The 25,480-nt window shown below is 63.6% G+C and overlaps 1 protein-coding gene across 1 annotated transcript; it reads left to right on the forward strand.

The window, feature by feature from the left end:
- The first annotated feature begins 3,729 nt into the window (after window positions 1–3,729).
- On the forward strand, window positions 3,730–25,081 carry CEP131 (centrosomal protein 131). The gene is given in 27 exon segments (XM_058703936.1): window positions 3,730–3,945; window positions 6,102–6,303; window positions 6,918–7,027; window positions 7,518–7,632; window positions 7,843–7,970; window positions 12,378–12,494; window positions 13,365–13,520; window positions 14,751–14,868; window positions 15,196–15,312; window positions 15,560–15,725; window positions 16,202–16,296; window positions 16,751–17,047; window positions 17,188–17,364; window positions 17,439–17,558; window positions 17,723–17,848; window positions 18,228–18,344; window positions 19,150–19,252; window positions 19,998–20,092; window positions 20,095–20,201; window positions 20,388–20,495; window positions 20,577–20,694; window positions 21,090–21,164; window positions 22,040–22,182; window positions 22,259–22,436; window positions 22,516–22,679; window positions 24,687–24,747; window positions 24,825–25,081. Coding segments are annotated over 26 exon segments (3,372 nt in total). The 5' UTR covers window positions 3,730–3,945; window positions 6,102–6,117; the 3' UTR covers window positions 24,900–25,081.
- The last annotated feature ends 399 nt before the right edge of the window (window positions 25,082–25,480 follow it).

Genomic DNA, 25,480 nt, shown 5'->3' on the forward strand with positions numbered 1-25,480 from the left:
TTTTTTTTTTTTATTAAAAAAAATTTTTTTTTTTTTTAACATTTACTTATTTTTGAGACAGAGAGAGACAGAGCATGAACGGGGGAGGGGCAGAGAGAGAGGGAGACACAGAATCAGAAGCAGGCTCCAGGCTCCGGGCCATCAGCCCAGAGCCTGACGCGGGGCTCAAACTCACAGACCGCAAGATTGTGACCTGAGCCGAAGTCGGACGCTCAACCGACTGAACCACCCAGGCGCCCCTGATCTACAGATTTAACATACCCTCATCGAAATTCCAGCTGGATTTTTTTTTTTTTTTTGTACATGGTGACAAGCTGATACTAAATAGTATAGGAAGAGCCAAATAAATTGAATAGGTAATTTTGAAAAAGGACAAAGGGGACTCCCACCACCTGATTCAAAGATTTACTGTGGAATAGCACTAATCAACACAGTGTGGTATTGGGGAAAGTTCAGACACAGATCAATAGGCCAGTGTAGACAGCTCAGAAATAGACCCACACAAATATGGTCACTTAAACTACACAAAAGTGTCAAGGTAATTCAATGAAGACAGGATAGCTTTTCAACGGGTGGTACCAGGATAATTCAACATCCATGTACAAAAAAGAAAAAGAATTTTTAAATGTCACCCTATACCTCACACCTTACACAAAATCTCAGCTGAACCACAGACCTAGATAGGAAACCTAACACTCTAAGTCTTCTAGAAGAAACAGGAGAAAATGTTCTGTCCTCGGGTCAGGCCGTGGCTTCTACAACATACAAAAAGCACAAACCACAAAGTTTAAGAACCTCTCTTTGAATGACACAGTTAAGAAAACAGCAGGACAAGCCACAGATGGAGAAAATATTCGCAACCCACGTATCTCATGAAGGACTTGTTATCAAGAACGTGTAAAGAACGCTCAAAACTCCTAAGGCAAACAACTCAATTTACCAAGTGGGCAAAAGATTTGAACAAACATTTCACCAAAGAAGGTATATAAATATATGGCAAATAAGCCTAGGAATAGATTCTCGACATCAGTATAGGGACATGGGATACCCCTACACACCTAAGTGATCAGTATTTAAATAATTAGAATCACTTTTTATTTTTTTTTTAATTTTTTTTAGCATTTATTCATTCTTGAGAGTGAGAGAGACAGAGCATGAGCAGGGGAGGGGCAGAGAGAGAGGGAGACACAGAATCCGAAGCCGGCTCCAGGCTCCGAGCTGTCAGCCCAGAGCCCGGCACGGGGCTCGAACTCACAGACTGAGATCATGACCTGACCCAAAGTCGGACACTCAACCGACTGAGCCACCCAGGCACCCCTAGAATCACTTTTTAAAAATGAGAACACCAGGGATGGCTGAGTGACTGTTGGTTGAGCATCCGACTTCGGCCCAGGTCATGATCTCACAGTTCATTGGTTGGAGCCCCACGTCGGGCTCTGTGTTGACAGCTCAGAGCCTGCAACTTGCTTCGGATTCTGTGTCTCCCTCTCTCTCTGCCCCTCCTCTGCTCGAGCTATGTCTGTCTGTCTCTCAAAAAATAAAATTTTAAATTAAAAAAAAAAAAGCCAAAATAAAAACATTTGAACAACCAAATGTTGAGGGTGATGGGGGGGGGCAGGGTAGCAACCTGAGCTCTCATAAACTGCTGGTATGAGCATAACAGCTTCTGCGGAAAATAATCTAGAAGTTTCTTATAAAGCTGAACACAGGGGCGCCTGGGTGGCGCCGTCGGTTAAGCGTCCGACTTCAGCCAGGTCACGATCTCGCGGTCCGTGAGTTCGAGCCCCGCGTCAGGCTCTGGGCTGACGGCTCGGAGCCTGGAGCCTGTTTCCGATTCTGTGTCTCCCTCTCTCTCTGCCCCTCCCCCGTTCATGCTCTGTCTCTGTCTGTCCCAAAAATAAATAAAAAACATTAAAAAAAATTTTTTTTTTAAATAAAATAAAAAAAAAAATAAAGCTGAACACATATCTACTCTCCCTCTCTCTCTCCCTCCCTCCCTCTCTCTCTCTCTCTATATGTATACACACACATAGTCTCTCTACATAGATATATATATATATACATATATAGATAGATAGATAGATACACAAGTATAAATACATACCTAAGTTTTTACCCAAGTGACACGAAAACTTATGTTCATATAAAAGCTTGAAAGTCAATGTTTACAGTAGTTTCATTCATAATTACCCCAAGCTGGACACAATCCCCACGTCCCTCAATCGATGACCGATAGAGCGTGGTTCACCACGCGGTGGAATCGAGTCGCCAATGGATCGATCTCACAGTGCTGAGTAGAAGAAGCCAGACCCAAGGCTACATTCTGTAGGATTCCATCTCTGTGACATTCCGGGAAAGACAAAACAGTAGCGACAGAGCACAGATTAGTGGTGGCCTAGGTAAGGGGGTGGCTGGCTTCAAAGAGGCAGCCCCTGGGTGTTTTGTCGAGGGATGTTCTGTACCTTGGTGGTGGTGACACAGCTACGTGCATCTGTCAAAACTCACAGAACTGCAGCCCCCAAAGTGTGAATTTCTTCGTATGTAAATGTGTGTTTTTAAAAATAAAAAAGCACTTACTTTATAATAAGTGGCGTAAAGACCAGCCAACGTGCAGTGTTGTAGTTTAAGGGGTAACTTTTATTGTAGAGGCCAGAGGCTTCATGGAGAAGGCGTCTGTGTTGGATGTTAGGGGACGCAGGACTGGGGCTTCCCGGGCGAAGGGAGCACAGACAGGTGAAGGGGCACGAGGTGCCTGTGGCTTCCACCTGCAGGGCAGGGAAGGCAGTGCAGTGCCCGCTTTGGGACACAGGACACTGAGGGAAGGGCCTGTGGTCTGGACTTGGGGTTACAGGTGGAAACAACTCCCAGGCAAAGACTAGTGGCGTTAGGGGTGGGGGTGACTAAAACTTTGGAGAAGGAGGCCAAAAAACAAACAAACAAACAAACAAAAAACCCTGAGTAAAAGAATGGAGAGGACAGTCAGAACAAAACATGTGCCACCCAGGGGTCTTGAGAGATGAAGGGAGGTGGGCCTTGGGTGCCAGGTTCAGTGACCAGGTCCTGGGGCAGGGCTGCAGGAGGAAGGGAGCCAGCGGGTCTCTGGGAGGTCTGGGTCCTAAGTGGAGTTTTTCAGGGAAGGGGCGCAGCGGGACCCACGTGTCCAGAGCAGCAGTGGGGAGAGAGCCAGGACCGCGTGGGAGCCCAGCAACGGAGTGGGAGCCCAGCCACGGCATGGAAGACCGGACTGCGTGGGAGCCCGAGGAGGACGTGGGAGCCTGGGGACAGCGTGGGAACTCGGGGACCGCGTGGGAACCGAGGAGGGCGTGGGAGCCCGGGGAGGACGTGGGAACCGGGACCACGTGGGAGCCCAGGGCCGCTAGGATGCCAGCGCAGGCCGACCGGGTCGCTCAGAAAGAGGGGCCCGCAGCGCCACGCTGCCCGCCCCGCCTTGCCCTCGGTCCTTTCTCTTTCCCCGCCTCTTCTCCCTGAGGCTCCGCCCAGGTCCCGCCCCATATCAGCAGAGATCCCGCCTCCTCTGACTGCGTCCAATCGGCGGCCCGCTGCCACCAGCGGGGGGCGGGGAGATGCGCCGCTCCCCGAGGCTCCTCCCACGCCTGAACGTCCCGAAGGACAGCCAGGCGCCCAATGGGCTCTCGGGACGGCCGGAGCGGGCAGCCGGTCGGCCAATCCGGAGGCGGCGCGGGCAGGAAAGGCGGGCCTCGGTGACGGACAGGGGAGGAGGTGCCAGGCTGGTTGCTGGTTGCTAGCTGCCGCCGCTCACACTACGGCCCGGTCGCTTCATTGTCACCTGGGCCTCGGAGCCAGGGCCGGGGTGCGAGGTCGTCAGCCTGAAGCCGGGGCCCCGGGCGTCCCACGCCGGAGGGCCTCTCACATCCCCCGCGGGCCTGCCTCGCAGGCTCCGCGCCCCAGGCCCGGCTCGCGCAGGTGAGAGGGTCCCCGCGCAGGTGACGGGCCCCAGCCCCTGTAGGTGAGGGCTGCCGCGCAGATGAGAGGAGCTCGCGCGGATGAGGGAGTCCGGGGCCCGCGCAGGTGAAGTCTTTCCCCCTTCTCCCCTACCCCGTGCAGGTGTGTCGGGGTGGGGGCCCTGCACCGGTGAGCGGAGTCCAGTCAAAGGTCTCAGGTCCCACCACCTTGAGCCAGATCCTTGGGAGACTGGGAGCTGCCCGGTGGAGAAGCTGCCAGGGGTCCTGGGTCAGCCCATCCTGAGGAGTCTGGGCAGAGGCCCTGGACACCCACCGTGGGCTGCTGGGAGAGACATCTTTGTCTGCAAGGTGAGGTCTGGCCTGGAGGTTTCCACGGAGAGGCTGTGTTTACCATCCCGCGTGCTGCCGCTCCCGTGGCTGGGAAAGCTGGCCAGCCTGGGTCCAGCTGGGTGTGGCCAGTGCCCTGGGGAGAGGAGGGTGTTAAATTTCACCCACACGACCGGAAATGCATACCTGAGGACACCGGCCTGGTGAATGGCAGGACAGCTCTGTGCTCCGGGCCGGAGAGGCAGGGGCACCTGGCCACGGGGCGCCCCACATGTGTGTGAGGGGGCTGGGGGGCTGAAGGAGGCCGCGGCACTGACCTTGGGTGGTAATGGCGTGTGCCTGTCGGCCCACCAGAGTCCTCGGTGGCAGGGAGGGCTGCCTCTTCCTGTGGTAACGGCTCGTGCACTCGTCCACTCCTGTTGCTTGAGAGCTTGCCACATGCCAGGGCCGCGTGGTCCCTGTCCTCACGGAGCTAATGTTCTTGTGAGGGGGTCAGACGTTGCAGACTGCCCATGAGGCAGGGTGAAGGAAAATAAAGCAGGACGAGGGAGCAAAGTGATGGCCCGGTGGCCCTCTGAATAAAGGGGGTGCCTCGTGACATCCCAGGGGAAGAGGCTCCCGGCAGAGGGACCAGCAGGATGGAAACAGGCTGGCCCAGTTTGAGCAGCTGCAGGAAGGCTGGTTTGGCTGGAGCAGAGCGAGGGGTGGCAGTGAGGAGGTCACAGAGAGAGCAGGGTCAGATCTGAGGGGTGTTGGGCATTTAGACTTTATTCTCTGTGCCAAGCGGACCCTCAGAAGGTTTTCAGCAGGGACACAGTGTGATCTGAGACCTGGTGGGGAAACATCAGCCCCGGCCGCCGTGCGGGGAGGGGCCGGGAAGGCGCGGTGCGCTTGTCCGGGTTCAGGGAGAGGGGGCTCGATCCGGGTTGTGGAGGGGAAGGATGTGTGGGGAGAGGGCACAGCTGGCTGGGTTGCTGAGGGAGCAGGTGTGGCGCTGAAGGGGAAGATGTCAGGATGAGGTCGAGGTCCTTGGCCTGAGCCAGTTACAAAGCATGACCCCTGGGGAGGGGGCAGCCAGAGGTGGGAGTCAGGGTTCTGTTTTGGTCTCTCTGGGGCTGAAGCGCCAAATGCACGGCTGGTCATGAGCCAGGAGTTAGGGAACCGAGGGGGCAGGAGCTGGCAGTCGCTGATTGAAGCCGGGAGGCCAGACGAGGTCCCCCAGGGGAGAGGGTGGGTGGAGGAGAGGCCGGGGTTGAGCCCCAGGGGCCCTCCGACTTCAGGAGTGGGAGTGGGGGGGGGGGCAACAAGGAAGGCTGTGAAGGGTGCCTGGTGCCAGGAGAGGTGGGAGGGGGGGACACGAGAGGGCAGATGCCACATCGCAGCAGCTCATGGGTTTCTGGAGGTTCCGAGGAAACGGAAGGGGTTCCGTGGCCAGACAAGCTGTGGCCCCTGGGTTGGGCAGCGTCAATGAGACCAAGTCCTGGTTTGAACGTGTTGAGTGTTTACGTAGCCGCCTTGTCCGCACCTCAGGACGACCCCAGGAAGAGGCACTTTCTCAATACCCATTTTACAGATGAAGGAGGTGAGGCTCAGACAGATGGAGTAGCTGTCTTGGGGTGGGGCATGGGGTAAATGCTGCCTCAGGCCACCCCCAGGCAGGGTCCCTACGGAGAGGTGTCCCTGTGGCCCGGAGCCCTGCTCTGCCACGTGGCTTCTTTTCCCGACAAAGGAGCCCCACCGCCCAGTGAGGAGGTGGCGGTGGTGTGGTGGTGTGCCGGGAGGCCTGGTTCCTCAGAAGGCATCCCCCTGCACCTCTTCTTGCCTGCTCAGGGCCCTTGCAGCCTCCATGAAGGGCTCCCGGGCCGCCAGCGCTCCCTCCGGCCCCCCCGAGGGCAGCCCAGAAGGTGTGAACCTGAGCCTGACGGGCCTCCCTCCGCCTGTGTCCTGGCGCCCCAACAGCGCCTCCGCCGCCAAGCCTATCGCCCGCTCCTTCTCCGCGGTCTCGGGCAGCGAGCCAAGGAGGAAGGCACTGGTGAGTGCTGGGGCCAGAGGTGTCCAGGGCCGGCGGGGGCTCCAGCTCACAGATCGGAGCGATCTCCCCAAGAGGTCAAGGCCAGGGTCGGTCGCCGGTCTGAGGCAGAACCGAAGTCACCAGCCTGACGGCCCGTCTCGCTCCACCAGCTTTAGGATTTGGGTCCTCAAGAAGCAGGGTGACCTGGGGTGGGGGGAGGAGATAAGCCCCCGGTGGCCTTGAGGAAAGCCCAGTGGGCAGGCGGGCGGCAGGCGCTGCGGCGGAAGCGAGCCCACCACGTTCCCTGGGTAGCGGGGTGGTGGGGAGGACGAGGCCGGAGGACGAGGCCGGGCAGCCTCTGCCGAAGCCCCCAGGCCAAGCCTCACGCACTTCCTCCCGGACCCTCACCAGCCAGGGGTGAAGGGTGCCCACTTCATCCAGGAAGACGGGGCTTCTAGAGGCTTCCCGCGGCCATGCCCGGGACCCTGCACTGCTCTCGTCCACGAGAGCCGGGAGACCCTTCTTGCCGTGTCCACCCGCTCGCCCTGAATCTGTTCTTCCAGGCCTGGTGTGGCTCGGGGTGAACTGGTGAGTGTCTGAAACCCACGGGGACGGCTGTTTCTTCCTTTCTACAGGAGGCCACAGGGCCCGGAGGTTCCCGAACCATCAACAACCTTCGCAGATCTAACAGCACCACGCAGGTCCACCAGCCACCAGCCGGCCAGGCGTGGACCGGCCCCCTCAGGTGACCCCTGCCCCCTCTCGGGTGACCCCTCCCCCTCAGGTGACCCCCAGCACACTCCTCTCCTGCCTCCGTCAGCCCTTCTTCCAGCCCACAGCTTGGCCACAGGCTGGGCAGCGGGGCTTGACGTGACCAGCACCCAGGCCAATGCTGCGCTGGGCGGGCCGGGCCGAGTCTTGACCCGTCATATCTGCGAGTAGAGATGTGGACCCCAGGCCAGTGCCCCCCATACCTGCTTCTTTCCCTTTGTCCCTGCTGCACTCTTCCCGTGGGTGTCGGGGTGGCCGCGGCCTAGGGTGTGAGCATCTCTCTCAGGCACGGTTGTCAGATTATGGCTAAGAATCGACAGTTAAGCTGTTGGCTTGGGAACAGAATTCCCTTCCGGTGACCCGGCCCCTCCCGGCCCCTCGGAAGACGTGCCCATCTGTGCTCCTGGAGCCGACCCGCCCAGACGGAGTGACTGTCCCTGCTTGGCATCCTGTCTCCGACACAGGCCAAGCGAGGACCCCCACTTCCTGACACTCTTTGAGGGCAGCCCTGGTGGGAAAAAGAGGCTGACCGGTCTAAGCAAGGCCCCCAGCGAGAGGGGAGCCACGTGGAATGTCCTGGTAAGGGCCAGGGGCTGAGTCTAAGTGTCCCTTCAAGAGTGACACCCGGTTCTTTGCTGTGGCCGCACCTGTGGGAGGGGCCGGCAGCAGGGAGGGGGTCCGTGTTAGCTCCCCATCCGTGTGCGAGGCAGTGGGGGACCTGCCTGGGGCCTGGGGTCCGCGGCCTGTGCAGCACATCACGGTCTGAGGTGGCGTCAGTGTCCTCGACAGGATGACCACCCCAGGGCCTTCGACTCGCCACCCGACTCCGGGAGTCCTGGCACCCTCAGCGCGCCGGTGGGCCCACGGAGGAGAGAGTGCACCGTTCCCCTGGCCCCCAACTTCACTGCCAACAACAGGTGGGACCTGAGGCGGGTGCCACACAGGGACCCCAACCGCTGAAGCGCCTGGGGACTGACTGTCTTATTCGTGGCAGGTGCCCTATGCTTTGGAATGAATGACTGAGGGCACAAGTGACTGGTTTTCTCCACCCAGGGGCCCGGGGGGAGGGGTGGGGGGAGGCCACGGGGTGGCACCTTGCACCTGGGGAAGGAGGCTGCGGGGAAGGGCCCGGGGAGGGAGGCCATGGGGTGGCACCTTGCACCCGGGGGCTCTGCTGCCCCAGGGTTGCTCGCCCAAGGCTCCTGCAGGCCTCCATCCGCCCTCTCCTCTGTGGAGCGGCCTGTCTCCCCAGGACCCGAGACGCCCGGCTTAGCTCTCGAAGAGGTCGGAGTAAGGCTCTGGGGAGGTTCTTGGGCCTCCGGGAGGGGTGGAGCAGGTGGCCTTAGGCGGGCCCTGCTCACTGGGTGCCGAGAGCTGGTTGCTGTGCAGGCCGCACCGCCCACGGCAGGACAGAAGCAAGCATGTGCAGAGGGATGGCCACGACGCTGGGGTCTGCAGAGGGCTAGGCAAGGCCTTGGTGGTGGGGCTGGTGGCCGGTGGTTGTCAGGGTGGGCAGGGGGCCTGGAGAAGCCGCCGAGGAATTCAGGGTCGGCACAGCCGCCCTCGGCTGCAGAGCCGGTCCCCCTCGCTCTTGGCCTCAGGGGGACCAGTGGGCAGAGGGACAAGGACATACATGTGCCTCAGTGCAAGAAAGAACTTCTTAACGCCCAGAGCCATGCGTCAGAGGAAGAGTCTTGGATCCTCTACCGGAGTCAGCACGGGAAGATTCTTCCTTTTGATGCAAGAATTTAAATTAACATTAATTTTGGAGGCACCTGGGTGGAATCAGTCGATTCTCGATTTGTGCTCAGATCACGATCTCATGGTCGCGGGATGGAGCCTGCTTGAAGTTGTCTCTCTCTCCCTCTGCCTCTCCTTCTGCCCCTCCCCTGCTCACACGCATGCGCGCTCCCTCTCTCTAAAAAAAACTTTTTAAATTTTAATTTCTGTTAAATTAAATTTTTAATTTTAATTTCTGATGCATGCACACAGCTAAATAGCAGAGCAGTGGGAGTGCCTGGAGGGCTCAGTCGGGTAAGTGGCCGACTTTGGCTCAGGTCATGAGCTCACGGTTCGTGGGTTCGAGCCCCGCGTCGGCCTCTGTGCTGACAGCTCAGAGCCTGGAGCCCGCTTTGGATTCTGTGTCTCCTTCTCTCTCTGATCCTCCCTGCTTGCTCTCTCTCTCTCAAAAATAAATAAAGATGAGGGGCGCCTGGGTGGCGCAGTCGGTTAAGCGTCCGACTTCAGCCAGGTCACGATCTCGCGGTCCGTGAGTTCGAGCCCCGCGTCGGGCTCTGGGCTGATGGCTCGGAGCCTGGAGCCTGTTTCCGATTCTGTGTCTCCCTCTCTCTCTCTGCCCCTCCCCCGTTCATGCTCTGTCTCTCTCTGTCCCAAAAATTAAAAATAAATAAATAAATAAATAAATAAATAAATAAAGATGAAAAAAAAATGCTTTTAAAGCAGAGCAGCACCACACACTTAAAATAAAAACAACAAACCCACTATCCCTTCCCCCCAGAACTGAGTCCTGCTTCCCAGAACCAGCTTGCTTTCTTTCCTTTTTTGTTTTTTGTTTTTTTTTTAACGTTTATTTATTTTTGAGAGACACAGAGAGACAGAGAATGAGCAGGGGAGGAACAGAGAGAGAAGGAGACACAGAATCCAAAGCAGGTTCCAGGCTCTGAGCTGTCAGCACAGAGCCTGATGCGGGGCTTGAACTCACGAACCGTGAGATCATGACCTGAGTCAAAGTCAGTTGCTTAACTGACTGAGCCACCCAGGCGCCCCTCTTTCTTTCTATTTATTTATTTATTTATTTATTTATTTATTTATTTATTTATTTATTTAATTTATTTTTTTTAACGTTTTATTTATTTTTGAGACAGAGAGAGACAGAGCATGAATGGGGGAGGGGCAGAGAGAGAGGGAGACACAGAATCGGAAGCGGGCTCCAGGCTCCGAGCCGTCAGCCCAGAGCCCGACGCGGGGCTCGAACTCATGGACCGCGAGATTGTGACCTGAGCCGAAGTCGGACGCCCAACCAACTGAGCCACCCAGGCGCCCCTCTTTCTTTTTTTTTTTTTTTAAATGTTCATTTGCTTTGAGAGAGAGTGAGCACACGTGCAGGGAGGGGCAGAGAGAGAGAATCCCAAGCAGTCTCCATGCCTTGGGGGCCGATCCCACGACCTTGGGATCATGACCTGAGCCGAAATCAAGAGTCGGACGCTTGATCGCCTGAACCTCCCAGGCGCTTCTGGAAGCAGCTACTTTCAAGCAGTTTCTTCTAGTATTTTCTAGAAAACAGTTATGAAAGCGTGCTCGTGGTGTTCGTTGTTGACTGTTTTCGACCTTGGACGCATGCAATCCACGTGGCAGGCGGGCCTTTGCTCCCCTGTGGCCGCCTTGTGAGTCTTCCCCTGTCCCTCCACACTGGCAGAGCTGAGTCCGTCAGACCTGGGCCACAGGGCCACGCTATCGCGCAGAGGCTCTTCCCGGTCCGAGTTCTGAGTTCACAACTTTTTTTTTTTTTTTTTTTTTTGCTGTGGGACTTGGGAGCGCTACTTAACCTCCCTGGGCCCCAGGATGCTCATTTATACTAAGGGGCCGCCGTTGTGTCTGCCCCACAGGGTCAGGAGGGTTTGACAGGTGAGCCGGGAGCCTCTTAGAGCAGCGCAGTGCACCTGTCTTTCCCAGAGCTAGAAACGATCGCTCCTTTTTCCCTAGCTGCTTGTCTGTGTCTCGGCTGCCTGTCCCAGACTTGACAAGAGAAGGCTGAAACTGGCCTCTGCACCGGGAGCCCAGCAGGGGCCCCTCCTGTCCCAGGAGCCTGGCTTCTCCCGAGGGCCCAGCTGTCCGCCCCCCGTGCGACCTCCGCTTCCTCTGTCTTCTGTGAGCACATCCTCCGCCAGACTCCGGAGCCAGGGTGCTGGGCAGAGAGAGGTTTCAAGACTGTGCACAGTTGTTCCCTTTCTTTGCGCCGCTATTCCCGGGATTGGGGTTGCTGAGCGGATCCGACTACGGGCACCGCTCCTGTCTCCTCTGCCTTCCGCTCCGTCCCCGCGCAGCCCTCCGTTCCACGAGCGCCTCCTGCTCCCGAGGGCGTCTGCCTGCCTTCCGGCTCGGGGCGCATGGTTTTCCTTCTCGCATCTCTGACGACAGCGGGGAATAGTGGCTGGCAACCTGCACCAGCTGCGGCGGTCTGGGGGGGTGGGGGGCGCTGGCTGTCTGTTCGTCCCGCCTCTGTGCGCAGGGACATCTGAGGTCACCGTGCTGGGAATGTTGAAGGTGACAAACGTTGCAAGTCCGAGCTTTTCCTGCCGAGAACGGGCTGGTAACGCTTGTCCATGAGGCCCGGCCATCAGCATGGATTCTTTGGGACACCCTCCCTCTGCTTAGTGTCGTCTCCACCACATCCTGTTTGTTGGCCTCTAGCGTGCGGGTTGTTCCTCAAACGTCTGGAATACTGGCTCTGCCAGCATCTAAGAGGGGGGCCCTAAAAGTTGCCTGGTGGCTCACTTGGGGGTGCCCGGGCAGGAACCCGGCTGGTGTCCTGGGGGTCCGCACATATCAGTGTCTGGGTGGCTCAGCCTCTCTGGATGCGGGGAGCGGGGGGGGGGGGGGGTGCGGTTCTCTGGTCTCCTGCCTCGGGGTTAGGTACCTGCCCGCCACTGCTGTGGGCCCAGCGGGAGAGGGCACGGTGGTGTCCTGCTCAGTGCACACTTTGCTTCTCCAGCCTATTGTCTGGAGCGCAGGGTGGGCTTGGTGCCTGGGTGCGAGGGTGCAGGAGGGATCTGGGGTGCAGCGTTCCTTTGGAAGAGCCGGGCGCCCCCACTTCCGGCTCATGCCTGGGGCTCCAGGGGGGCAGACCAGCCGCTTCGGGGCCTCTCCCCCGTCCCTCCATGTGTCACTTACCACTGGCCCTTCTCATCCTGCTAAAACTTTGCAGTCGTGTCCTCATGGCAGCCTCCTCCTGCATTCCCTTGGTCCCTGTGTGTTTATACCGCGTGTGTTCCTTCCGGTGGGTGAGAGAGGGGCAGGGAGAGAGCGGTGTCTGCCTCCCCTCGTGTTTCCCTGGCACAGAGACGCCCATTCTCTGTTGACGGATGGCCTGACCTCCCTGCAGCACGTCTCTGCTGTCAGCAGACACCTCGGGTCCTGCTCCGTGGGAGTCCCTGGGTGGAGCTGTCCCGGGTCCCGAGAAGGCCCCCTACTGTCGGTGTGGTGGCCGCGGCGGGGCTCCGGGGACGCCTGGACGGTGCTGCGGTGAGACGACTCGGGCTGTGCCGCCTCCTGGAGCCTGACGCCACCCCTGTGTCTTCCGGCAGGAGCAACAAGGGTGCCGTGGGCAACCGCGTCACCACCATGCTGCACAACCGCTACACCCCCTCGGAGAAGGCGCCGCCGCCGCCCAAGAGCTCCAACCACACGGCTCCCTCCCTCAAGTAAGGCGGGCTCTGGCCTGGGGCAGGTCCAGGAGCTGATGCGTGGCGGGACCCCGGGCGCCCCCGGAGCTGCGGCCCTCGCCAGCGGGGGGCACCGGGGCAGAGAGACACCAGACCTGGGTGGGCGATCACCCCCGGTGAGGGGTCCCTGCCGAGGAAGCCGTAGCCTCTCCCCGAGTCTCCGGCCCCCTGGCTGAGGCCAGAGCAGCCCGGACCTGTCACCCCCACCCCCCTGCCCGGCACACCCGGAGTCAGGGATTGCCTGTCGGCTGTCGTGGGTCACCGTCTGGCTCTGGGGTCTTGTGACTTTGAGGCTTTTTCATTTTTAATGAAAAATTTTAATTTTTTTTTTGTTTTGTTTATTTATTTTGAGAGAGAGCGACACACGTGGGCATGTGCTTGTGGGCATGTGCACATATGCACAGGGTTGGGGGAAGGAGCAGACACAGAGAGAGAGAGAGAGAGAGAGAGAGAGAGAGAGGATCCCAAGCAGACTCCACACTATCAACAGAGCCCGACACGACGCTCAACCTCATGAACCATGAGATCGTGACCTGAGCCCAAGTTGAGAGTGGGATGCTTAACTGCCTGAGCTACCCAGATGCCCCAGACCTCTTTGCTTTTTGTAACGGAAAGAGCCCAGTAACCCACGACGTGGGCCCTGTGTGGGGGGCAGGTGGTCCTGGGGATCGACTAGCGTGTGGGAACCGGGGGCCATGCCTACCCCCGATGTTCTGTGGGTGTGTCCTTCCAGGCCCAAGGCCCTGGGATGGGGCTGAGGCAGCCCCGCTTCTCGAAGGCAGAGCTGCCCACCGGGGCCGTGAGTGGTCCTGGGCCGGCGCAGCGAGCCCCTTCTTCTCTTCCTGTTAGCAATATCCTCAAGGCGGCCACCGGTGAGGGGGAGAGTGGCGGCTCTGGGAAGCCACACAAGAACTTTTCCAGCAGCAACCACGTGGCCCAGAACAACGCCGGGGCCACCCCGGGCCTGCTCAGACGGAAGGAGGTGACAGAGGAGGAGGCCGAGAGGTGACCGCGGGCTGGGGGCCGGGAGGGAGCCTGAAGCTCCCCTGATAGAAATTTCCACTTAAGAAAATGTCAGGAAGAGGCAAATCTGGAGAAGGCAGAACCTGGGGCCCGTGGCTGCAGAAGGGGGTCCTTCCGGGGGTGACACTGCCAGTCGTACGACCCTGTAAATTTATGAAAAACCGTTGAACTGTATACTTAAAATGGATAGATTTTATGGTATCTAAATTGTACGTCACTGAAACTGTTAGTTAAAAAAGCATTACGTGGAAGGAAGACATGAAGCTAAAAACACCCCAAACAGCCTTATGGCCCCGTCCCCTGAATCTCGCTCCAGGGGGGCGATGAGGGTGGGCTGCAGCCGGACCTTCCGCCGGGGCCCCCGGTCCAGGGTGTCGCTCCCGGTCAGGAACCTTGTGCTGGTCAGAGTGTGGGAGCCAACACCTGGTGGGTGGCCACCGCTGCTGTCCCGTGGGAGCCTGGGGACGGGGCCCTGGGGGTGGGCGCGTGGGAGGAGCCGGCAGCCAGGTGCTTCCCGCCTGGCTGTGCATCAGCGTACAGGCCCCTCTGTGCGGCTGTCCCGAAGCCGGCGACCATCCATGTCCTGGATGCTCCGTTAGGGCTTTTGCTGAGTAAATCGGCAGGTGGTCCTTAGAGCCGGGGTTAAGGCTTTTTAGAGTTTACTCAGCTTTACTGAGTCAAAGTGATTGATGTATGATAAAATGCACCCGTTTTAGATGTATTGCTGGCTGAGTTCGGGCGCGTGTATGCAGCTCTGTGCTCTGCAGGTACAGCCACCAAGACACAGGACGTCCGTCACCCCCAGAACCCCCGGAGGGCTTTTATCCAGCTCCAGACCCCACCCTGGCCACACCCATCTGTTCCCTTAGGGCTTTGCCTTTTCTAGAATAGTCTATGGCCCGAGCACTCAGCCTGTGGCCTATCATGCCCGGCCAGGTCTCTGGTTTGTTGCTTTTTGTCGGTGAATAGCGTCCACCATCAGGACCGCGGCGCCCACCCACAGACCCACAGCCGGGTGTGCCGGGCACGGCGCTGGGCCTTTGGGTTATTTCTGGTGACTGCGCACAGAGCCTGCGAATGGGCGTTTTCACCTCCCCTGGGGAGTGCGGCTGCACACTCCCTCGGGGGGCCCAGGGGGGAGAGGCCGTCACTCACTCGGGTCGGCGGCTGCCTGGGACCCTGCCTCAGTCCTGCGCCCTCCTGCCCCCGCAGGTTTATCCACCAGGTGAACCGGGCTGCTGTCACCATCCAGCGCTGGTACCGCCAGCAGGTGCAGAGGCGCCAGGCCAGAGCCGCCCGCCGGGAGCACCTGCTCGCGCCGAAGCGAGAGGTCAGCGGGGGTGTGTGAGCTGTGCCCCGAGGAGGCAGGCGGGAATCCCAGGGGTCCCGGCTGCATACAGTGGGGTTTCTGGGACCAGCGGGATTGAAACATGGAATTGCCCCATGGGCCCACACCCCATGTGGGGGCTCCCTTCCTCCCTGCCCTGAGTCAGGGCCCCTGCTCCGAGATGCAGAGTTGTCTCCCCACTCGAAGGAGCCGCTGGCCACCCGCAGGGAGGCAGGCTGGGGGACCGGGGGCGGGGGGGGGTGTCCAGTGGAAACCCAGGTCTGGACGAGCAACCCCACCTTCGCCATCAAACCAGCTGTGGTTCCACAGGAACAGCGGCAGCAGCTGGGAGACAGGAACGTGCCGGACCTGCAGCAACAGAAGGAGGCGGCCAGGAGGAAGGTCCGGGAGGAGAAGGCGCGCCAGGCCAGGCGATTGGCCGTTCAGGTGCCTGGGGTGCCCTGAGCAGGAAGCCCAGGGCGGAGTCAGCAGACAACTGCTGGGTACACCCCCTGTGCCTGAGAGCGAGACTGTGCTCCTGGGGGAGCTCTGCCTGCTGCCTTCCCTGAGCCCTCCTGCCCCCAGCCCCTGGATGCTGGGCCTCGGGGCAGCTTGGTGGGGGGAGGGGGGACGGGAAGGGCAGGGCAGCCGGCTTGTGCTGGGCGAGGCTGCTCAGAGGGGCCCCTCACGGCAGGAGCTCCAGCAGCAGAAGCGAGCCCAGAAGTCAGGCGACCCTGAGCCTGGGCTGCAGAAGGAAGCGCGAGAGACCGAGAAGCCCCAGCCCGCTCAAGAGTCTGCCCTGAGGCCGGGCAGCACCGCTCGGGCCCACCGGACCCACAAGGCCAATAACACCAGTGCGGGTGAGCCCAACAGAGGCCTGCCCCACCTCTGCCTCCCAGCTCTAGGCACTCTCAAGGTCATGGCCCTGCCCCGTGCTCCGCCCCCTCCCTCTGGGAGGGCAGTGGCCAGGAAGGAGGCGTGGCCTCTGCTGCCGTCCCTTGGCCCCGCCTGCTTCCGCCCTGGAGGAGGGGCCTCGGCTGTGCAGCCCCCTCCCGCTTCTCCACTGCCGCCCCTCTTGTTCTGAAGCTGGACACCGTGACCCTAACGACCAGTCAGGCCGAGGGTTCTGGGGTGGTTGCACCAGTTTCCCTGACCTTTCACCCCAGAAGGTCAGGGTTCCGGAATGTTCCCTCTGCTCCGCATGCAGTCTGCCGTGGTCCCCGCTGCCACGTGCTCTCCCTCCCGTGCGTGTGGTCTCTTCTCAAGGGGCCCTCCAGATTTGCTGCCCCCCGGTGGGGCGATGCCCCCGTGACCAACGCTCTGCTCTGTCGTGCAGGAGCTGGCTTCCGTTCCGCAGGCGCAGAGGACCCCTGCCATCCGGCCTCCAACTCCTCCCCAGAGCCCCGGCAGTTTCCAGAGAACAAGCCTCAGGTGTCCATACAGCCCTTTCTGTCCACCCTCCCCCTCAGCCTGGGTGGCCCGAGCCCGCGCCTGCATGGCTGTGGGGTCACTCAGACTGGGAAAGGCTGCCCGGAATGGGTCTTGTTGCCCTAAGGCGGGGCGGGGGGGGGGGGGGTCTCACAATGGCCCTGGAATCCGTCTGGGCTCTCACAGATGCCCTGGGGTGGGGCCTGAAGTCCGTGCCCACAGAAGAGCGCAGGAAGCTCAGAGGTTGGGTGTGGGCCGAAGCCGCCGGGCCGAGGGGCAAGGAGGCCCAGCCACCCTTCTCATTTTCCTGGAGGTGGGTCGGGGTGCGCCTGATCCATGTGGCTGAGTGGCCGTGGGCCGATGCAGAGGAGGCCTCCCTCTCCCCGCCTGCACAGTTCTCTGGGGGTCTTGGCCTCTAATGGCCTCAGCGGTTGTCCCTCCTGCCTGTCCGCTGCAGGATGCCGGCTCCCAGGACGCGGCCAGTGAGGATCTGGAGGTGGTGGGCCCCGCCAAGGGCAAGGCCCAGTCCAGGGCGACCCTGGACGAGCTGCTGGCCACGCTAAGCCTGCTGGAGGAGGAGCCCGAGCCGCTGCCCAACCCCAGGGCCTATCACAAGGACAAATACTCCTGGACCGACGAGGTGACCGCGGGCTGCCCAGGAGTGGGGAACGGGTGCCGCCTCTCCGCCAGCGCGCCCCTGGGCGATGCCCCGCAAGCATCCGGGCAGGCTGAGAGGCCCTTCCTTCCAGACCAGGTCCGGCCACCTTCCCCAGCCGTCCCTGCACTCGCTCCACCCCTGCCTCCCACCCGGGGGTCCCTGAGGAGCTCCCGGAGGGCCAGCCCAGCGTCCTCGGCCGCCCCTCAGCCCCTGATGCCGTGCCCCCTCCCCTGTAGGAGGACGATGCCAGCTCCCTGACAGCAGACAACCTGGAGAGGTTTGGGAGGCTCGGCACGTGTGCCAGTCCCCCCGAAGACGGGACTCTGCTCTCGGAGGCCAAGCTGCAGAGTATCATGAGCTTTCTGCACGAGATGGAGAAGTCGGGCCAGGACCGGCCGGCCTCAGCCCCTCAGGTGCGGAGGGTCCCCGGGGAGGGCACCAGGTCATCGCCTGCCTGGCCATCGCCTGACTCACGCCGCCTTCCCAGGGGCTGGTGCCGGACGAGGGGCGCCTGGAGCCCACGTCCACGGTGAGCTCGTCTGTGATGCGGCTGAAGCTGGAGGTGGAAGAGAAGAAGCAGGCAGTGGGGCTGCTGCAGAAAGCACTGGTAACGTCCCGCCGGTTCCCCGTCCCGTCCCCGTCCCCGTCCCCGTCCCGGGCCGTCGCCCCATCACCACCCTGGCAAATCCTCACACACGCGGGGCCATTACTGCTTTGCCCCTGGTTCCCAGTGTCCCACCTCTCCCCCCCCCCACCCCCCCACCCCCCCAGGTGCAGCAGCGGGACCTCACCGTCCGGCGGGTCAAGGAGACTGAGAAGGAGCTGGGCCGGCAGCTGCGGCAGCAGAGGGACCACTACGAGGCCACCATCCAGCGGCATCTGTCCTTCATTGACCAGGTGCCACCGCCTAGGCAGTCGGGCACCGGGGAAGAGGGGCCGGGACCTGCTGGGCCCAGGGGGTCGTTGGGTTCCAGACTGGCTTGGGCCGCACGGACACTTCTAGACCCACGGGGCTTCCTGGCAGGCCTGCTGCTCCCTTGTGTAGAAACCGCAGCATCTTCCGTGTGGGAGCTGCTTGACGGGCCAGCCCAGGGCGTCACTGGGTGCTCTCCCCGAGGCCACGTCCCCCGGCCACGCCCCTTGTCCACAAGCGCTGGCTCCTGCAGTCTCGGCCCCAGGGGAGCCCGGGAGGGGAGGGGAGGGGAGGTCAGTGGTCACAGGGGCAGGCCCCCATCTCAGGGCAGCCACCTGAGCCCCGGCCCTTGACCCGCCACAGCTGATTGAAGACAAGAAGGCCCTGGCAGAGAGGTGCGAGGCCGTGGTGGCGGAGCTGAAGCAGGGGGACCAGAGGCGCAGGGACAGGGAGGCCCAGGTGCAGGAACAGCATGAGCTGGTGAGCCCCTCGGGTGGGCGGCCGCGGCTGGAGCGGCGGCTCTGCAGCTCCAGCGCTCTCGGGCCCTGTGGGCGGTGGGGAGGGGGGGAACAGCCTCAGAGCAGGGGACTCATGGGGCAGTTTGAGAGCAAGATCACTGGGCCCACCGTGGAGGCTCGGGCCCGTGCCCCACACCCGGGACGAGGTGCCGCCCCAGCCCAGTCTCGTCCCTCTCTGGGCTGGAGCTGCGCTGGGTGCTAGACCCTGGGGCGGAGCCGGTTACCCCTCCCGTGTCACATACAAGGAGGCGGGGCTGGGAGGAGCCACCACCTGCCCTCAGTGCTGGCTGAGTGGGAGCCTGAACTGCCCCAGCTCTGGGCCCCTGGGCAGAGGGACCTCCCCTAGCTTTCCTGGCTTTGCGGCCGAGGCCAGGGCCCTGTCTCATCGGGCTTTACTGCCAGCACCAGCCTTCTCCCCTGCCCAGCTTCACTTCCCACGGTGTGGGCGGCGATGGCCCCCAGGCCGAGAGCTGGCTCTGGGGGAGGGGGGTGTACCAGCATTGTTAAGCCCCCTCCCCCACAGCGACCGCAGGGGACAGCCAGGGTTGGGGGGCCTTCCGTCACACAGAAGTGGGGACTTGGGGTACCCCAGTAGGGCCTCTGCAGGCCGATTACTTTCCCCCATCTCAAGCCTCCAGACTGGATCCTGCCTCCACCTCCAGGGAGGGCAGAATAGGACCACTGGCGAGTGCAGGGCCCCCGGGGCGGGGGTGGAGGGTGGCTGAGGGGCGGGGGTCTCTGTCGACTTCCTGTCTCCTTGCTGGCAGGAGATTAAGAAACTCAAAGAACTAATGAGTGCCACTGAGAAAGTCCGCAGAGAGAAGTGGATCAATGAGAAAACCCGAAAAATCAAGGAAATTACAGTCCGAGGTGGGGACCGGCCACACCTCGCTGGTCAGATGCTGACAGGCCACGTGGCCCAGGGGGAGGCACGGGGGCCTTTGAGCAGGAACAGCAGTTTCGGTTATGCCCGCAGTAGAGACGACCTTCCGGGGCAGCTGCGGGGCCTCAGGTGCTGCCGTCCAGCCAGCTTCAGGCCCGGAGGAGGCAGGGAGGGGGCTGGCCACACGGGCCAAGGACCTGGGACAAAGGGTGGGTCCAAGAGGAAGGGCGTTGCCTTCCCTCTGCCGCCTGAACTCTTTTACCTTCCGGGGGTGCCAGCCAGGTGGGAGCATGGGGGACACACGGGGTTCCCTGCCACCTGGTTACAGAGTAGGTCTGAGGGCTGACAGGGCTGCACCCACCACGCCTGGCCTGCGCCCGGCCCTCCTGCTCTAGGACACTCTCTTCCCCAGTGACAGTCGCCTCCAAGGGGAGACCCCTTGGGCCAGAGCTCCACGGAGGCTGCAGGGCCGCCCGGAGGGAGACGGATGGTCGTGGGCCCAGGTGGACTCAGCCTCGCCTCCACTGGGGCCTGGGGGGGGGGGGGGGGGGGCGGGGAAAGGGAATCCCCTGGGGGGGAAATCTCCTGGCTGGATTGCAGTTCTGGTGTCACGGTGGGCGAGAATGGGGGATTCCCTACAGCACTGGGGGCAAGGGTCAGGGCTGTAGGCAGCAGAGTGGGCAGAGGTCAGGGCTCCTCTGCGGCCCCTGCACAGCGGCGCCCTCCCTCCAGGCCTGGAGCCGGAGATCCAGAAGCTGATCGCCAAGCATAAGCAGGAGCTGAAGAAGCTCAAGGGCCTGCACGAGGCGGAGCTGCTGCAGGCGGACGCGCGCGCGCGGCGCAGCGCTACGGCCGCCAGGTGGAGGAGCTGCGGGAGCACCTGGAGCGCGAGAAGGAGGCGCTGGGCCAGCAGGAGCGGGAGCGCGCCCAGCAGCGGTGCGTGGGCCCCGGGGACGGGAGGATGCCGAGCGGAGCCGGGGAGGGCGGGGGAGGGCGGGGGACGCGGAGGCTGGCGCCGGGGGCGTGGCCTCCCCGCAAACCCCTTGAAGACGGCGGTGTCCCAGGCGGGGCGGGCCGGCCGACGTGGCGGTCGCCCCCAGCTGAGGCTCTCTCCTCCCTCAGCTTCGAGCAGCACGTGGAGCAGGAGCAGCGGGCCCTGCAGCAGCAGCGACGGCGGCTCTACGGCGAGGTGGCCGAGGAAAAGGAGCGGCTGGGCCAGCAGGCAGCCAGGTGCCACCGGGAGGGGCCCGGGCCCCGACGGCCGCCACCACTCCCCCACCCAGCTGACCTCTCACCTCCCCCTCCCCCCAGGCAGCGGGCAGAGCTGGAGGAGCTGAGGCAGCAGCTGGAGGAGAGCAGCGCTGCCGAGGGCCGGGCCCTCAGGGCCGAGTTTGAGAAGGGGAGAGAGGAACAGGAGCGCCGGCACCAGGTGGGCAAGCCCGCGACAGACCGCGCCCCGCCTCGCACCTTTGCCCTGGCGCTCCCCCTCCCCCGTCCCCCTGCGTCTCCTGCGTCCCCGTGCACCCGTCCACGTTTCCCCCCGTCGCCCCCTCGTGCCTCCCCTCTTCCCTGCGTTCCGCAGCCCCCCGCCCCTGCGCTCCGGCGTCCCCTGCATCCCCACCCCGTCAGCCGCTGCAGGGCCGTGGGGGCACCGTGTCAGGGTCACTATCCGTGCCTGACCCCACCTGCCAGAATGGCGGCCACTTGGAGAGCTGGGCAGATCCTGCAGACCGTCTCCCCTGCTCCCCTGCACACCCTCAGCCCAGCTGGCCCTGGGGGGCGTGGCTTCAATGCCTGCTCTCAAGGTGTCGCCCACCCCCCCAGATGGAGATGAAGGCCCTGAAGGACCAGCTGGAGGTGGAGCGACAGATGTGGGAGGCCAGCTGTGCCAAGAAGGAGGTGGGGAGCTGGAAGCCGCGGGGTTTCTTCCTGCCCCGCACCCCGGACATCAGAGCAGGCGGCATGGGGTTCCGCGCTTCCGTGGCCTCGCCGAGGGCAGGGTTCCCGGTGTCACGGTGTCACAGTCGGGCAGCTCAGGGGTCGGTGGCATTGTGCTAGTGTGTGTGTGCAGCGCCTGAGTGCCACCAGGAGGCGGGAGAGGTGGGGGGTGGGGGGGCAGACCCGGCTGACGTCAGAGGAGGCTGTTCCTCGCCCCTGCCCTCCAGCTGGCTGCTCTCAGGGTTAACTAACACTCAGCCAGCGAGCAAAAGGGGAACACTTAGGAGGCGGTCTCCCCCCTTATCTTCCAGTGCCTTCCACAGGCACGGACTGTGCCACCAGGCTCACCCGTCCCGGAAGGAGGCTGTGGTGGACAGGTGCACAGGGCCACACATGAGGCGATGGCCCACTGGCCTAGTGACAAGGCCTCAGCAGTGGCCAAGCAGCCTCCCTGCGTGCCCCGTAGCTGTGCACAGCGGCCACTGTATTTGTGGGACGTGTTTGCAGATGTGGGCAGCTGGGTCAGAGGGCGTGTGGTGTGAAACCTGACCTGAGTTTCCAAATTGCCTTCCAAAGGCCTGCCCCGTCTGGGCCTTCGCTCGCCAGGCCTGGAGGTGTCCCTTCCTGTTCTCAGAACCAGGATCTGGTCCCTCCTTTGACCCTGGCGGGTCTGGCAGCAGACTGCGGCTGCACTGCTAATGTTCCCACGTGTGCCCCTGCTCTGTCCCGTCCTGGGTCGCCCTGGGTCCGAAGATCCACCGTGTGAGCTGCCGGGTACCGGGGGGCTGGACCTGGGGGGACGTGGCCAGCCCCACCAAGCCCCGTGCGCCCCCCAGGAGGCGTGGCTGCTGACCCGGGAACGGGAGCTGAGGGAAGAAATCCGGAGAGGCCGGGACGAGGAGATCGAGCTGGTCATCCGCCGGCTGGAGGCAGACATGACGCGCGCCAGGGAGGAGAGCGAGCGGGCCGCCGAGAGCCGGTGAGGCCTTCTCCCGCGGCCCCGGCGCGGCCCCGCGGCCCCGGAGCCCCCTGACCCTGCCCTGCCGGCCCCCCAGCGTCAGGCGCGTCCGGGACAAGTACGAGACGGAGCTCTCGGAGCTGGAGCAGTCGGAGCGGAAGCTGCAGGAACGGTGTGCGGAGCTGAAGGGGCGCCTTGGGGAGGCCGAGGGGGAGAACCTGCGTCTGCAGGGCCTGGTGCGGCAGAAGGAGAGGGAGCTGGCCGACGCGGCGGCGGTGAGCGGGGCGGGCAGGGGCGGGCGGGCGGCCCCGGTGCATCCGGGCCCCCGCTCACACCCGCCCCGTGCCGGCCCAGGTGAACGAGCAGCTGGTCAGCGAGCGGAGCGGCCTGGCCGAGGTGCTCCGCCAGGAGTTCGCCGACCGCCTGGCAGCCTCCGAGGAGGAGACCCGGCAGGCCAGGGCCCAGCTGGAGCAGCTGAGCCGGGAGAAGCAGGCGGAGCTGGAGGAGGTGCACGGGAGGTGGGCCGTGGGCTGGAGCCGGAGGGGGGGTGGGGTCCCCGAAGGGCACGGGGGAGGGGGAAGGGGGGGACACAGGCTGGAGCCGGGATCCTTGGTGGGCGGGGGGGAGGTGGGCCGTGGGCTGGAGCCGGAGGGGGGGTGGGGTCCCTGAAGGGCACGGGGGAGGGGGAAGGGGGGGACACAGGCTGGAGCCGGGATCCTTGGTGGGCGGGGGGGAGGTGGGCCGTGGGCTGGAGCCGGGGTCCCTGGGGAGCACTGGGGAGGGGGAAGGGGGGGACACAGGCTGGAGCCGGGGTCCCTGGGGAGCACTGGGGAGGGGGAAGGGGGGGACACAGGCTGGAGCCGGGGTCCCTGGGGGGCACGGGGGAGGGGGAAGGGGGGGACACAGGCTGGAGCCGGGGTCCCTGGGGAGCACGGGGGAGGGGGAAGGGGGGGACACAGGCTGGAGCCGGGATCCTTGGTGGGCGGGGGGGGGGGGAGGTGGGCCGTGGGCTGGAGCCGGGGTCCCTGGGGAGCACTGGGGAGGGGGAAGGGGGGGACACAGGCTGGAGCCGGGGTCCCTGGGGAGCACTGGGGAGGGGGAAGGGGGGGACACAGGCTGGAGCCGGGGTCCCTGGGGAGCACTGGGGAGGGGGAAGGGGGGGACACAGGCTGGAGCCGGGGTCCCTGGGGAGCACTGGGGAGGGGGAAGGGGGGGACACAGGCTGGAGCCGGGGTCCCTGGGGAGCACTGGGGAGGGGGAAGGGGGGGACACAGGCTGGAGCCGGGGTCCCTGGGGGGCACTGGGGAGGGGGAAGGGGGGGACACAGGCTGGAGCCGGGGTCCCTGGGGAGCACTGGGGAGGGGGAAGGGGGGGACACAGGCTGGAGCCGGGGTCCCTGGGGGGCACGGGGGAGGGGGAAGGGGGGGACACAGGCTGGAGCCGGGGTCCCTGGGGAGCACGGGGGAGGGGGAAGGGGGGGACACAGGCTGGAGCCGGGATCCTTGGTGGGCGGGGGGGGGGGGAGGTGGGCCGTGGGCTGGAGCCGGGGTCCCTGGGGAGCACTGGGGAGGGGGAAGGGGGGGACACAGGCTGGAGCCGGGGTCCCTGGGGGGCACGGGGAAAGGGAAGGGGGGGGACACAGGCTGGAGCCGGGATCCTTGGTGGGCGGGGGGGAGGTGGGCCGTGGGCTGGAGCCGGGGTCCCTGGGGAGCACTGGGGAGGGGGAAGGGGGGGACACAGGCTGGAGCCGGGGTCCCTGGGGGGCACGGGGAAAGGGAAGGGGGGGGACACAGGCTGGAGCCGGGATCCTTGGTGGGCGGGGGGGGAGGTGGGCCGTGGGCTGGAGCCGGGGTCCCTGGGGAGCACGGGGGAGGGGGAAGGGGGGGACACAGGCTGGAGCCGGGGTCCCTGGGGGGCACGGGGGAGGGGAGAGGGGGGCAGGGTCCCGCAGCTGCAAATGACAGGACGCTCGGCCTGAGAAAGGGGAGGCACTCCTTGTTGCTGAGGCAGAATGGGGCCCGTCAGCAGCTGCTGTGGTCTCCCTGTGAGGCGCGGCCCCAGGGCCCGGCCGTCCTGGCGGGACTAGGGTCTCCCCTCCTGCCCCAGGAGCGCGGCCTCCAGAGAGGCCTGGGTGAAGCAGCAGCTGCTCACGTGTGGGAGGAGTCCCAAGGTGGGGGCAGGGGTAGCGGCGGGCAGCGCCCCCGCCCCCAGCCCCGCAGGCCCCTCAGTCCTTCCAGAGAGGCGGGGCTGGAGGCGGGGCCTTTTGTCCTCAGGGCCGCAGGGAGCGGTCCTGGTGCCAGGGTTCCCGCTCTGGGCTCTGGCCCGCCGAGGCCTGTTCTGCGGGCAGCGGCCCGGGGCCAGCCGTGGGGGTCACAGCGCCAGGCGTCAGCCCCTCCAGGCGGCCCGGTGCCCTCGGGCGGCAGGGCTGGGGTGGGGTGGGCAGCAGAACTGCCCCTCCTGCTCGTCGGGGGACGGAGGCTCCGCCCTGCAACCCTCAGCTGCCCGAGTCCGTGTTCGCCCCGCAGGGTGAAGGTGGCCCTGGCAAAGAAGGAGGAGGCGGTGCGCGGCCTCCGGAAGCAGCACGAGGTGGGTCCCCGAGGCCGGGGCGGGGGGCGGGGGCGGGGGCGGCTGGGGCCTGACCGCAGGTGGCCCGCGTGTTGCAGGCCGCCGTGAAGCGGGCCGACCAGCTGGAGGAGCTGTTGGAGCAGCGCAGGCGGCCGTTCCCGAGCGCCAAGTGACCGAGAGCAGCCCAGCCCGGACCGGACCGGCGGGGACAGCAGGGCTGAGGGCGCCCGGCGGGGCGTGGCCCCTGTCAGGCCCTGGCCTTCCCTCCCCCTTCCCTCCCTCCGCCCCGGGCTCAGGTCATCCTGAGGCTAGAGCGCCGGGGCTGCATTTTAACAGTAAAGAGGTGTTTTTAGTACTGGTGTGATTCTGCCTGATCTCTCTCTCCTGGGCGGGGTCCCCAGCTCTGCTCTCAGTCCTAGTGCCTGTGCTCCCGGTCCCGCCCCTGGGGTTGAGTCCCAGCCCCCGACCACAGGGAATGTCTGTCTGTTCCAGCCTGGGCTCTCCCGGGCTCCCTGGCTGGCGGGCCCTGCCCTCCGAAGGAGCTTGGAGGCTCTTCCCCTGCCCTCTTCGGATGCCCCAGCTGCGGTTGTGCTCCCCCTGTGGCAGAGACCCTCTTATTCCTCCCACCCGCTTGGGGACACCCCCTGGAAGTGTGCAGCCTGGAGCCCTTGAGAGGTGGGCACTGGGCAGGCTGTGCCCAAGAGGAGGGTGAGGCCGCCCCGAAGTCAGGGTGGGGGTGGTGAGAGGCCCACGG

This window comes from Neofelis nebulosa, chromosome 16 (genome assembly GCF_028018385.1).
Source record: "Neofelis nebulosa isolate mNeoNeb1 chromosome 16, mNeoNeb1.pri, whole genome shotgun sequence".
Lineage (NCBI taxonomy): Eukaryota > Metazoa > Chordata > Mammalia > Carnivora > Felidae > Neofelis > Neofelis nebulosa.